We start from the raw sequence: 14,663 nt of genomic DNA on the forward strand, positions 1-14,663 counted from the left end.
ACCCACAGGACCTTTTTCCACTTCTTTGTTCTCTTTGGGATTCAGACCTAGTAGTGGTATTGCTGGATCAGAAGGTATGCAGTTTTATAGCCCTTTGGGCATAGTTCCAAATTGCTCTCCAGAATGGTTGGACCACTTCACAAGTCCACCAACAGTGCATAAGTGTCCCAATTTTCTCACATCCCCTCCCACAGTCATCATTTTTCTTTTCTGTCATAATAGCCAATCTGATAGGTGTGAGGTGGTACCTCAGGGTGGTTTTAATTTGCATTTTTCTGATCAGTAATGACTTAGAACATTTTTTCATATGACTCTAGATAGCGTTGATATCTTCTTCTGCAACCTTGCCTCTTCATATCCTTTCACCATTTATCTATTGGGGAATGGCTCTTATTTTTGTAAATTTGGTTTAGTTCTCTAAATATTTTAGAAATGAGACCTTTGCCAGAGAAACTTGGACTAAAAAAAAATTCCCCCCCAGTTTCCTACTTTCCTTCTAATTTTGGCTGCTTTGGTTTTGTTTGCACAAAACCTTTTTAATTTAAAGTAATCCAAGTGATCCATTTCACTTCCTGTGATCCTCCCTGTCTCGTTTGGTCACAGATTCTTCCCCTGTCCATTAATCTAACAGGTGATTTCTCACATGCTCCTCTAATTTGCTCATCGTACCACCCTTTATGTTTACATCATGTGCCCATTTCGACCTTATCTTGGTGTACAATGTTAAAGCACCTACTGTGTGTCACCTGCCCTGTTGCTGTACTTGCCTTCTTCTCCTGATAGAAGATGTGAAGGAAGGACGCTTTGGTGTGGTTCCTTCAGTTGTTAAAACGGTGTGGAACTAACTAATGCAGAATCTTTGTTTTATTTTGTTTTGAAATAAAACTAATCACAGTAACATATAGCTCTACTTGCTGGACTGTTTGTGTTTCCATCCTAAGAGAGGAAAACAGCCAGTCAGCCAGACAGCCTTTATTAAGCTCCTACTGTGTGCCAGCCCCTGTGCCCAGTGCTTGGTTGGGATCCTACTCACAAGGACCTCAGTCCAAAGGGGAGGTGATGTGCAGACGAGTCCGTTCAAACCACAGCGTTAGTCAAAGCTTCTGGCAGAGGGAGAGGCTTTGTGCTCTAGATGTGATTTTGCTGGTCTAGGGACCTCTCAGTGTCGAGCCCCCCCCTGCCCAGTGTAGATTATCAGCTCCTCTGTAAGAGTCTTAGGGAGTTGCCTGGCACGCTGAAAGGGTTAAGGGGACCGTCCAGGACTGCTGAGTGTGTGTGTGTCAGAGGCAGGCCTACACGGGCCTTTGGAGTCCAAGGCCAGCCCATTATTCACCATCCCATGCTGCCTTTTGACATTTCACTCTGATAATCCTCTGTCTCTGTGCGGTCAGGAGGAATGTGGTAGAGGTGAAAAGCACAGATTGGACTTTATTTGGAATGTCCATGTGGGTGGGTTTCTGCCCATCAATCTGAGTGTGACTTGTCTTATAATTGGCCCAAGCACTGAGCGTGTGGGACTGTCTTCTTTCCCATCTTTTAGACCGATGATGAAGATGAGCCCTTTGTTCTGGAGGATCCCACTCTGTTAAATATTGACACTTTTGACACCCACTCCTATGACACGTCATCAGTGGCAAGCTCAGACAGTGGTGACCGAACCAATCTGAAAAGGTAAGGAGGCAGCTAGGCGAGTGCGGCAGATGGTGGAAATATTTGCTTATTTTAAAGTTCTGTATGGTGTCATTGACAATCTCCAGGCTTGTGTGTCATATAGGAAGCAGAAGGCAGACTTGATGGGAAGTAATAGGCCAGTTGGGCTTTAAGGGTCTTGGAGACGGTTGAGGATTGGGGGCACGCATGAGGGCGGTAACCAAGGAGCCCCCTCCCTCCCCCAGCAGGAAGGCACTCAGGCAGCCAGAGAGAGGCTAGCCCAGCACCCTGTTATGGGAAAGAGAAGTTGGGCCTTGTTTGCCCCACTTTTGCCCCACTCCTTCCTTCCTGCCTTAAAGTCAGCCCCAGCCCCGGCATTCCTGTATTCCCTCGGAGAGGGTTCAGAGGAGAAGCCCGAAGATGATTAAAGGGATGGAAAGGGGACCTTTGACCCTAAATAACTTCATTTTGACTGTTTTTTTCTTTCCAAAATTCCTGGGAAGGACATGAAAAGAATAGGGAAGTGGAGAAAGCCTGATGCACATAATTTATTGAATTCATGTGCATTCTCCAGGTTGGTGCAGATGTCTGGACGTCTGTAACTTTTTAAATGTCTTGGCCATGACAGTTCTGTAGCTCTTAGGTGCTGCTCCTGTAGGACACGGACCAGGGCTGACTGTCTTAGGCCTTTCTGCCTTCTGTGCCCCTTGATGCTTAATAAACCCTTTTTTAGTGCCGATGAGAGAGGGAGGGAGCAAAACAGAAGAGGAAATGAGAGCGAGTCTGGGAAGGTAATTCTCTGAAACTTAAATGGAGGAGCAAGCTGCTAGGCTCGTACACCTAGGCCACCCATCCTTCCAGAAGCTGACCACAGAGGCTGCACCCCACCTGGGCACTGTCCCTAAAATGGCCTGAAGAATGAGGAGAACCAGAAGTTGTGGTGGGAGGAGGTGGGGCAGTGGGGGGCGAGGAGGAAGGGCAACGTTTCATAGTCAGCATTCCGGCGGGTAATGGTGTTGTGGGAGGAGGGTAGGTCTTCATCTTTGTCAGGCACCATCAAAGAATGCAGACCACTTATTCTGCTGCCTGGTCTCCCCCTAGGATGAGGTGGGCTGCCGAGGTGGCCTGGGAAGCATCTTAATGGGCTGAAGAATTCTGGGACTGAACTAGCAAATGACATGCTGCAGTCAGTCAAAATTTCTGCCTAATTTTGGTCTTAGATGTCTCAGTTTGCTCCTTTCAAAGCTGCCAGGCTTGGCCTTTCAAGTTTTAGTCATCTAATTTTTTGTTCTTTTTAGGAAGAAGAAACTTCTTGACTCTTTTTCAGTCCATGGCTCAGTCATGCGGCATTCGCTTCTGAAGGGAATCTCAGCCCAGATTGTCTCGGCAGCTGTAAGTGCGGGGTCTTCTTCCCCTGGTTCTGGGGCCGACGCCACCCAGGGAAATGAGGAGAGCAGAACCCTGGGCATAGTGCCCTCTTTGGCTGCAGGCTTATGGGAAAGGCCTAGCCTGAGTGATTTGGTGTACCTGTATTTGAAGTGCACAGGGAGTTAGTGTGGTCACAAGGGGCAAAGTGTCTGCTCAGTACCCAGTGAAGGGAGGGTAGGCTGACGGAAGCAAGCCAAAATAAGAGAGGGAGGCAGGCAGGCAGAAAACCAGCCTCTGAGCTAGGAAGTATTCAGTTCAAATCCTGGCTGTTTGACTGTTTACTTCCCAAGGTTCTTGACTTGCCTTGGTAGAGGCAGCCCCCCACACTCAGGAGACCATACCTCTGACCCTAGTGCCTTTCTTCATTTTTCATTTGTTAGCTCAGCTGCCCCAGGAGCATCCATGGGAGGGAGGCCATTACCTACCAAGACATGGGCATTCACTTGGTCTGTTCATGTAGGCAAATGAAACCCAGTTCAGCTTTATGAACTGGAGAGGATTGGAATAGTGTTTAAATACAGGATCTGGAAGGCTGAGGCCAAGTGGAAATCATCCCTTGCAAAAGAAAATAGAGACTCAATATATTTTACTCAAGGTCAACTAGGTGATGCCATAGTGCACAGAGCGCTGGGCCTGGAGACAGGAAGACTCATCTTCCTGAGTTCAAATCTGGCCTCAGACACTTACCAGCTGTGTGACCCTGGACAAGTCACTTAATCCTGTTTGTCTCAGTTTCCCCATCTGTAAAATGAGCTGGAGAAGGAAATGGCAAACCAGTCCAGTGTCTTTGCCAAGAAAACCCTAAATGAGGGCACAAAGAGTTAGAGACAACTAAAACAACTGAAATCAATATTTTACCTAAACTTTTTTTTGCCCATTTCACAAGAACGCTTCTGACATCAGAGCCCTAAGCTGCCATGCCCAGGAGCAGACATCGTGGCACGGTAAAGATTGGATTCAGAGCCATAGAGTCAGAGCTTTGCCAGTTGCTGTCTTTCTGTCCCCAGGCGAGGCACTTCTTCTCTTGGACTCAGTTTTCTTATCTGGAAAAGTGAAGGTGTTGTGGTGTCTGTCCCCTGAGGTTCTTTGGGGGTCTGTGGTCCATGTAGCTTGATTTCCCCAGCTTTCTACTCATTATTTATATATATTTTTTAAATCCTGGCAGACTTTTGAGATGCTAACTTAGATTTGGGTGCCACTTTTTCAGAGTATAATAGCTGTTTTGCCTTTGTATTTGGGCTAGAAAGAAATGCTTTGCTTTTTTGGAGACGATGCAAAGTTGATACGGGATTGGAATGATCTGAGGACGCCTTAAAAGCATCCTGTGTTGGAGTTTTCCCAAAGAAGCATCTTGTAGCAGATGGCTGATGTCTGGAGCATCCCTCCGGCATGGGCACAGATTGCAGTCAAGGCATGCGCTGTGCTGCTGCTGAACCATTTTGTGGACAAATGGAGCCAGTTTAGAGGGAGATGGACAGATGATGGAGGGAGCTTGGGCAGTTGCCACTCTCTGCCTCTAGATAGGACTCAGTCCTCTTTGCTCAATGGGAACCACCTGTTGGGGGATCACGTTTCCATGACGCTTTCTGAATCTAATCCTCATGTAGGTGATGAAACCCATTCTCCCTTAAATTAAGACAAACCAGAGCAATCATTTGACCCACCTGTTCAGTTTAAAAATATTTTGAATAATTGAGATGGGCTGAAAATCCAGGCCTTGAATAATGATGAGCTAAATCTGTTGCTTTAATGAAGCTTCTTTTTTCTCAGGCAGAAGGGCTGGAGTCCTAATAGCTCCCAGCAGGTTTGCTTCCCTTGTTCTTCCAGAATGATGGCAGGGTTTCTGTGGTCCACTCACGTGGACGCTGCTTCCAGTGGGCCAGGGCTGTCATTCTGTGTCCTCCTAATCTCTAGCTACCAGCTGGGTCTCTGATCTCTTGGCCTCTGGAATGATCGATTTACTGATATCATCACACAATTGCTGAGTTTCAGAGGTGGGCTGGGCATCTACTCATATCCACGCTCGTGAAGGGAGCCCCGTGACAGCGTACTCTACAAGTGGCTAGCCGTCCTTTGACGGAGGAAAGACCCTGATAGGGGCGACCTCCCTCCCGCTCCCCAGCTGGCCCTTTTCCCTTTGGACAAGCTCAATTGTTGCTCATTTTTCCTCAGTCTGAATCTTCCACCCTTCGCTCCTACATCTTCATTTTGGGGCCGAACAAAAAGCACTTAGCCATTCTTCCAGATGATGACCTTTTAGATAGTTAGAGCTGGCTGCCACGTTCCCCTGACCTTCTTCTGCCTGTCCCCATGTGCCATGACCACGAGGTCCCTCACCTTCCTACTTGCCCTCTTCTGGGCTCACTCTGGTTTATGGATGGGTTTTCTAAACCGGCGCTTCTTAACTTTTTCCACTTGTGACCCCCTTCAGTGCTTCTTAAATTGTGGGTCACAACCCCATTTGAGGTTAACAAGCGCTGTTCTAAACTGTGGTTCCCCAAACTGAACCTAGAACTTCAGATGTGATGTGACTAGGACTGAATACGGAGCGACTGTCACCTCCTTATTTAAGGAAATGATGCTTTTCTTCATGCAGTCCAAGGTTGTATTAGCTTTTTAGGCTGCAATCGTATTAAGCTCGGGGCCCATTAAAACCCTCAGATTGCTTTCGGGTGAGCAGCTGTTTAACCGTGACTTTCCTATCTAGTGTTTCTGAAGCTGATTTCTTGAACCCAAGTGTAAGACTCACCTTGGATTGTGTTCAGGTTTATCTTTTTGTCCCAGTGTTTGAGCTTGTCAAAGTCTTCATTTGGATTCTGACTCTCTCATCCAGAGCATTAGTTATTCCTCTCAGTTTTATGTCTTCTGTATTTGATAAAGACATAATCCACGCATTCGTCCGAGTCCTTGATTAAATTGCTTAATGGCATTTGGCTAAGCACAGATCCCTGGGGGCCCTTCACCGGAGACCTTTGCCCAAGGTGCCATCGAGCAGGTGATAATGGTGTCTCTTTGGGCCCAGCCATTCACCCACGTCTGCACTCGCAGCTCGTGCCTTTGGTCTCCCACTCTCGAGAACAGCATGAAGGGTTTGCCCAGAACGTGCTAAACTCTGGCTCGTTCTCCTGACCTGAGAGGTGAGTAACCCTGTCACAGAAGTTCATGAGGTTCGTCTCACGTGACCTGGCTTTGTGGAGCCCAGGCCAGCTCTGGGGTCACTGCCTCCTCTCCTAAATGTCCCCTTCTTCATGTCTTCGATAAGGCATTCTAAAACTACATTCTAGCATTTTGCTGGGAATTGTTGGACTCGAGCTCGTCAGCCTCTTGTTTGTGCGCTGCTTTCTTTCTGCTTTTGAAAATCAGTGCCGCAGGAGCAGCACGCGTGTTATTGGCATCGTTGCAGAGGGCTGCTCAGTTTGCCTGAACCGCTTTTTCCCTCTTTGTTACGGAGGATGGCTCCCCAGACAGGGCAGGGAGAAGGGATATGTTCAGAAGTGAAGGTGATCTTTTAAAATGTATGTGAGTAAGAGTTTTGTGATAAAAGAGAAAATCAGAGCCCTCTTTGCCCTTCTGCAGGCCTGCCAGGCGGCTCCGTGTGGCGTGATTTTCCGTCATCACTGATGGCCATTTAAGACCCTGGGAGGAGGCTCCCATGAGCTGGGGATTTTGGCTCCTGGAGGGCTGCTGGGGGCTGCTTTCCTCTTCTCGTTCCAGTCTCAGTTCTCTGCCATTTTTGTTCCTTCTGTTCTGGTCCCATAAAGAACAGTTCAGTTTCCTCTCCACATTCGTTGTCTCCTCCACGTTGAAAAGCATTCCTGTGACTTATTTGAGCCTTCTTTCCCCAGGACAGCTGCATAACACATAAGGGACATTGCATTCCTTTTCCTTTGGTGGACCATGGCGTAAGGTAGTGGTTTCAACCATGCTTATAGTCATGAAATTACCCATCGCCTGGGAGAGCTGCAATGGAAGACGTGTGGGTGTGGTAGCATTCTTGTTTTGTTCTAGTGAACTTCACTCTTTGGGGTTTTGTGAGTACTGTGTTTGTTTGATATAGGGAGTATGTGGATATATTTGAGTGAATTCATATTGTGTTCACTGACGGGGTCGTGAGTGGAAAAAGTTTACGAAGCCCTGATTTAGAGAACCCTTTTATTGTGTAATGTCTTGGGAGATTCTAAAAGACCCAGCCTAGTTACTGGGCTGGAGCTCTTGGAGAGCCTGGAGCGTCTCCCTCTGGGCTCCCGTAACTCCTGAGCCAAGCTGCCTTCTGATTTCTCGATTGGGACCTCCTTAAGTTCTGAGGTTTGTCTAACGTGACCTGGCTTTATTGAGCCTGTGGCGGCTCTGGGACCGCTGCCTCCCTTCTTCGCCCTGTGCCTCATTCTTCCCATGTCAGCCAAAGACGTGAAAGAGGCACTAGCCTTAGCATAGTGGGCTGGGTGCCCCTGCCCCCAGCCTAATGCCAGAGGGAGGCTGGTGAAGAGAGCCCAGAGCTGACTGGAAGTCAAAGGCTCGCATTCAGAACCCACCTGGTAAACAGCAACCTTGCAACCATGTGTCTGAGCGAATTACTTACTCCCTCTCAGCCCGAGTTTCCTCACCTGAAAGATGGGGATGATAACATCTGTATCCCTCCCACTGGTTTGGAAGCCCAAGTGAGATGCTGGATGCAAAGTGCTTTGCAGACCCTTGGGCACCGATAGAAATGCCAGCCATCATCATTGCCCATGGTGGTCCTTTAGTGTTGGGTTCCACTTGGCCTTGGAGGGCAGAGCTTAGGCTGGGGTGAGGCAGAAGCTGCAGAGGACACTTGAGGCTTAATGTAAGGAACAACTTGCTAAGCGTTCAGCATGTTCAGGAGAGTGGACCACTTTGAAAGGGGGTGGATTTCAGCTTTGAAGATCTTCAAACCAAAGCGGGGTAACAACTTGTGGAGTAGGTTTTAGGGAGGGTTCTTTTTCAGGTCCAGGTAGGACTGGGTGGCCCCTGAGCTGTCTTCCAAATACAAAACCCTGTGACCTCTTCCATGTGCAGATTGCCACCCATCTACCACCTTTCATCCCATATGACTCCTGTCCATGTCCTTTGTTAATAAATTAAATGCCCTCAAGAAGATTTTGCTTCTTGGGGTCTTTTTTCTGTTTGTAAACCTCTTTATCTGGCTTAAAACATATTTACTTTCATCTTATTTTTAGCTTTCATTTTAGCTATTTTATTTTTAGCTTTCATTTTAGAAAAATTTTGAGTTCTGAACTCTCTCCCTCTCTCCTCTTCCTCTGTCACCCATTGAGTAGGCAAGAAAGGAAAGAAATGTGATATCATTTATCCAAGCGAAACAGATTTCCGTATTAGCCATGTTGCCAAGAAAAAAAAAAAGGCAGGAAAAATAAAGAGAGTGGAAAATTCTGCTTCAGTCTGTACATAGACTCCATTAGTTCTTTCTTTGGAGGTGGACGGAATTTTTCATCATAAGTCTTTAGACATTATCTTAGATCATTGTACTGATCAAAATAGTCAAGTCATTCACAGCTGGTCATCATATAGTATTGCTATTACTGTGTACAATGATCTTCTGGTTCTGTTCACTTTATTTTGCATCAGTCCATATGAGTCTTCCCAGGCTTTTCTGAAAGTATCTCTCATCATTTCTTATAGCACAATAGTATTCCATCACAATCATATACCACAGCTTGTTCGACCTTCCCCAATTGGCAGGCATCCCCTCAACTTCCATTTCTTTGCCACCATAAAAAGAACTGCTATAAATATTTTTGTACAAATAGGTCCTTTTCCTTTTCCTTTGACCTCTTTGGGATACAGACCTAGTCATGGTGTTGCTGGGTCAAAACGTGTGCACAGTTTTATAGCCCTTTGGGCATAGTTCCAAATTGCTGTTTAGAATGGTTGGATCGGTTCACAACTTCTCCAACAGTGCAGGAGTGTCTGAATTGTTCTACATCCACTCCAACATTTGTCATGTTTATTTTCTACCACATTAGCCAACCTGATAAGTGTGTAGTGATACCTCAGGGTTGCTTTAATTTACATTTCTCTAATCAGTAGTGATTTAGAGCATTTTTTTTTCCATAATAGATAATGGATAGCTTTGATTTCTTCTTCTGGAAATTGTTTATTCATATCCTTTCACTATTTATCTATTGGGGAATGACTCATATTTTAAAAGTTTGATTCAGTTCTCTATGTATGTGAAAAATGAGGCCTTTATCGGAGAAATTTGCTGTAAACCGTTTCCCTCAGTTTCCTGGTTTTTTTCTAATTTCGGCTGCATTGGTTTTGTTTGTGCAAGAACTTTTAAATTTGTTGTAATCATATTTATTCATTTTACATCCTGTAATGCTCTCTATCTCTTGTTTGGTCATAAATTCTTCCCTTATCCATAAAACTGACAGGTAAAATATTCATGTTCCCCTAATTTGCTCATGAGAGCACCCTTTATGTTTAAATTCTGTATCCATTTTGACCTTATCTTGGTGTATAGTGTGAGATATTGTTCTATACCTAGTTTCTGCCAAACTGCTTTCCAGTTGTCCCAGCAATTTTTGTTAAATAATGATTTCTTGTCCCAGATTCTCGGATCTTTGGATTTGTCAAACTCTAGATTACTATGGTCCCTTACACTGTGTACTGTGTACCTAATCTGTTCCACTGATCTACCACTTTATTTCTTAGCCAGTACCAGATTGTTTTGATGATTACCATTTTATAATACAATTTGATATCTGGTACTGCTAAGCCACCTTCCTTCATGTTATTTTTTCATTGATTCCCTTGATATTCTTGACCTTTTGTTCTTCCAAATGAATTTTGTTATTTTATCTTGCTCTATAAATTTTTTTTTTGTAACTTGATTGGTATGGCACTGAACAAGTAGATTAATTTAGGTATAATTGTCATTTTTATTATATTAGCTTGGCCTATCCACAAGCAATGAATATTTATCCAGCTGTTTAGATCTGACTTTATTTGTGTGAAAAGTGTTTTGTAATTGTATACATATAGTTCCCGAGTTTATCTTGGCAGGTCGACGGCTAAGTATTTTATGTTGTCTGCAGTTATTTTAAATGAAATTTCTCTTTCTGTCTCTTCCTGGATTTTGTTAGTAACATATAGAAATCCTGGAGATTTATGTGGGCTTATTTCACATCCTTCAACTTTGCTGCAATTGCTAATCATTTAATTTAGTTTTCAGTTGATCCTCTAGTATTCTCTAAGTATACCATCGTATCCTGTGCAGAGTGTTAGCTTTATTTCCTCATTGCATATTCTAATTCCTTTGATTTCTTTTTCTTCTCTTACAGCTATAGCTAACATTTCTAGTGCAATATTGAATAATAGTGGTGATAATGGGCATCCTTGCTTCACCCCAGATCTTAATGGGAAGGCTTTTAGCTTATCCCCACTACAGATAAAGCTTGCTCATGATTTTAGAAAGATACTGCTTATTTTAGAAAAGCTCCATTTATTCCTATGCTTTCTAGTGTCTTTAATAGAGAATGAGTGTCGTATTTTGTCAAGCTCTTTCTACATCTGTTGATGTAATTATATAATTTTTGTTGCCTTTGTTACTGATCTGATCAATTATGCTTATAGTTTTCCTAGTATTGGACCAGCCCTGTCTTCCTGGTACAAATCCCACCTGGTCATAGTGTGTGATCTTTGTGATATATTGCTGTAATTTCCTTGCTAGTATTTTATTTAAATTTTTTTTTCATCAGTATTCATTAGGCAAATTGGTCTATAGTTTTCTTTCTCTGTGTTTGCTCTTCCTGGCTTAGGTATTAGTACCACATCTATATTGTAAAAGGAATTTAGTAGGACTCCTTTGCTTATTTTTCCAAATAGTTTGCACGGTATTGGAATTCATTGTTCTTTAAATGTTTAGTACAGTTCACTTGTGAATCTGTCTGGTCCTGGTGATTTTTTTTCTTGGGGAGTTCATTGATAACATGTTTGGTTTCTTTTTTTAGAACAGGATTATTTAGGTATTCTATTCCTCTTCTGTTAATCTGGGCAATATATTATATGTTAGTATTCATCCATTTCTCTTAGATTGTCATTTGTTGGCATATAATTGGGCAAAATAGCTCCTAATAATTGCTTTAATTTCATCTTCATTGGTGGTGAATTCACCCTCTTCATCTTTGATACTGGTGATTTGATTCTTTTCTTTCTTTTTTTTTTAATATTAAATTAACCAGTGGTTCATCTATTTTATAGTGGGATTTTTTTTTAATAAAACCAGCTCCTAGATTTATTTTTTTCTTAAGTGATTTTCTTACTTTGAATTTTATTAATCACTCCTTTGATTTTTCAGGATTTCCAATTTGGTATTTAATTGGGGATTTTAGAATTTGTTCTTCTAGTTTTTTTCAGTTGCATGCCCAGTTCATTGATCTGCTCTTTTTCTCTTTTATTGGTATAAGTATTTAGAGATATAAATTTCCCCCTAAGTATTGCTTTGGTTTTACCCCATAAATTTTAGAATGTTTTCTCATTGTTGTCCTTCTTTTTAATGAAATTATTTATTGTTTCTATGATTTGTTCTTTTATCCGCTCATTTTTCAGGATTAAATTATTTAGTTTCCAATTAATGTTTAATTTATGTTTCCATAGCTCTTTATTGAATATAATTTTTATTGCATTGTGGTCTGAAAAGGATGCATTTTAATATTTCTGCTTTTCTGCATTTGGTTGTGAGATTTTTATGCCCTAATACATGTTTAATTTTTGTGAAGGTGCCATGTGCAGTTGAAAAAAAGGTACACTCCTTTCTATTCCTGTTCAATTTTCTTGACATCTATCATATTTAATTTTTCTAAAAGTCTCTTCATCTCCGTAACTTCTTTCTTCTTTATTTTATATTTAGATATATCTAGTTCTGAGAAGGAAAAGTTGAGGTGTCCCATTAGTATAGTTTTACTGTTTGTTTCATTCTGTAATTCATTTAACTTTTCCTTTAAGAATTTGGGTGCTATACCATTTGTTGCATATATGTTTAATATTGATGTTACTTTGTTGTCTATGGTACCTTTTAGCAATGTAGTTTCCTTGCTTATCTCTTTTAATTAGATGTCTTTTTATATTTGCTTTGTCTGGGATCATGATTGCTACTGCTGTTGTGTTTTTTTTTTTAATCTCATCTGAAGTGTAATAGATTCTGCTCCAGTCCCTTATTTTGATTCTGTGTGTCTCTCTGTTTCAAGTGTGTTTCTTGTAAACAACATATTGTTGGATTCGGGTTTTTAATCCATTCTGCTATCTGCTTTCATTTTATGGATGAGTTCATCCCATTCACATTCATAGTTATGATTACTAACTGTATTTCCCTCCATCTTATTTCCCCCCTGTTTATCCTTCTCTTTCTCTCTCTCTGTCTCTCTCTCTCTGTCTCTCTCTCTCTCTCTCTCTCCCTCTCTCTCTCTCTCTGTCTGTCTCTCTCTCTCTCTCTCTCTCTCTCTCTCTCTCTCTCTCTCTCTCTCTCTCTCTCTCTCTCTCTCTCTCTCTCTCCTCAGAAGTCTGTTTTGCTTCGGATCACTGCCTCCCTTCTCCCTTAATCTGCCTGTCCTATCAACCCAGCATCCCCTCTTCCACATTTCTGTTCCCTCCCCTCTTACTTCCCTGTTGAATAACCTAGATTTCTATACCAAACTGAGTGTGTATGTTATTCCCTTTTTTGAACCAATTTCAATGAGGGTAAGGTTCGGGCATTTTCCGCCACCCCACCCTCATTTATCCCTGCCACTATAAAAGCTCTTCCTTGGGTGCCTGTTTTATAGGAGATAATTTTTGCTGTTCTTCCTTTTTTTTTTGTCCCAGTGTATCCCTCTTTTTCATCCATTAATTTTTTCTTTGAGATAATCCTGTCATAATCAACTCATACCTGTGCCCTCTGTCTATGTATACTCCTTCTGACTTCCCTAGTAATGATTCCATTCTTAGGAGTTACAAGTATCATCTTCCTATAAAAGAATGTAAACAGTTTAACCACATTAAGTCCCTTAAGATTTCTCTATTCTGTTCACCTTTTTGTGCTTCTCTTGAGTCTTGTGTTTGGATGTCAGATTTTCTGTTCTGCTCTGCTCTTTTCATTTCCCCCCCCCCGAAGGATTATACTCAGTCTCACTGGGTAGGTTATTCTCTATTATAGTCCTAGCTCCTTTGCCTTCTGGAATATCATATTTTCTTCTCCTTTAATGTGGAAACTGTTAAATCTTATGTGATTCTGACTGTGGCACCATGATATTTGAATTGTTTCTTTCTGGTTGTTTGCAATATTTTGACCTGGGATCTTTGAAATTTGGCTGTAATATTCCTGGGAGTTTTCATTTTGGGATCCCTTTCAGGAGTTAATCAGTAGATTCTTTCAATTCTATTTTACCCTATTATTCTAGGATAGCAGGGTTGTTTTCCTTGATAATTTCTTGAAATATGTCTAGATCCCTTTTTTAATCATGATTTTCAGGCAGTCCAATAATTCTTAAATTATCCCTCCTCAATCTGTTTTCCAGGTCGCTTGTCTTTCTGATGAGATGGTTCAGATTTTCTCCTGTTTTTAAAATTCTTTTGTCTTTGTTTTATTGTTTTTTGATGTCTCATGGAGTCATTAACATCCACTTGACCAGTTCTTCTTTTTTAAGGAATTATTTTCTTTGATGATCTTTTGTACCTCCTTTTCCATTTGACCAGTTCTGTTTTTTAGGGAGTTCTTTTCTTCAGAGAATTTTTGTGCCTCTTTTATCATTTGGCCAATTCTGTTTTTTAAAGTGTTATTTTCTTTAGTACTTTTTGTGCCTTTTTTACTAAGCTGTTGATTTTTCATAGTTTTCTTGCATCACTCTCATTTCTTTTCCCAGTTTTTCTTCTACCTCTTTTATTTGGTTTTTAAAAACTGTTTTGAGCTCTTCCAGGAATTCTTGTTGGGCTTATGTCCAATTTAGTTTTCTTTGAGACTTTGCTTATAGAGATTTTGACACTGATGTCTTCTTCTGAGTTTGTCTTGATCTTCCCTGTCACCATAGTAGCTTTTTATGGTCAGGTTATTTCTTTTTTCTTGTTGTTTTCTCATTTGTCCAGCCCATGTCTTGATTGTTAACTTTATGGTAAAGTTGGGCTCTGCTCACCTGGGTTTAGGATGGGGTTGGAGGCGCAGGGACACTATCCCAAGCTTCAGGCTTTTTCATGCTGCTGTTTTCAGAGCTGGGTCTGGGGTCTGTAAGCTTTTGGTATCTTCAAGGTGGTGTGAATCAGGGAAAGGGGTGGCGCTTGACTCTGGTCTTTACCTAGCTAGGGCCCCTGTGCCCTTGCAACTACAAGTGCTAGTGGTCCTCTTGGCCCCAGAACGGTGACCTGCAGCTATGTGTGGGCAATGCAGCAGGGGCTTGAACCCAGTGGCAAAAGAAGGGTGCCCTGTAATCCCTTTCCAACCAGTTGCCTGACCCCCTTCCCATCTCTGGGCTGCCAGCACCGTCACAGCCACCCCCAAGGCCTGTTGCTGGTACAGCCAGCTGTGCTGTGCTCTGGGCCAGCCCTGACCTCAGGGTTACAGACCTCCTAAGTCATCT

At 42.4% G+C, this 14,663-nt stretch overlaps 1 protein-coding gene across 11 annotated transcripts in view; it reads left to right on the forward strand.

Annotated features, from left to right (window-relative positions):
* Nucleotides 1-14,663, forward strand: part of VPS8 (VPS8 subunit of CORVET complex) — a 191,689-nt gene that overhangs the window by 17,117 nt on the left and 159,909 nt on the right. For all 11 annotated transcript variants that reach the window (XM_078154678.1, XM_078154687.1, XM_078154685.1 and 8 more), the window contains exons 5-6: nt 1,541-1,671; nt 2,949-3,042. In XM_078154678.1, the coding sequence (XP_078010804.1) occupies nt 1,541-1,671; nt 2,949-3,042 (225 nt within the window). The remainder of the gene's footprint in view (nt 1-1,540; nt 1,672-2,948; nt 3,043-14,663) is intronic.

This window comes from Phascolarctos cinereus, unplaced genomic scaffold (genome assembly GCF_003287225.1).
Source record: "Phascolarctos cinereus isolate Bilbo 61053 unplaced genomic scaffold, phaCin_HiC Scaffold_5;HRSCAF=322, whole genome shotgun sequence".
Taxonomy (NCBI): Eukaryota; Metazoa; Chordata; class Mammalia; order Diprotodontia; family Phascolarctidae; genus Phascolarctos; species Phascolarctos cinereus.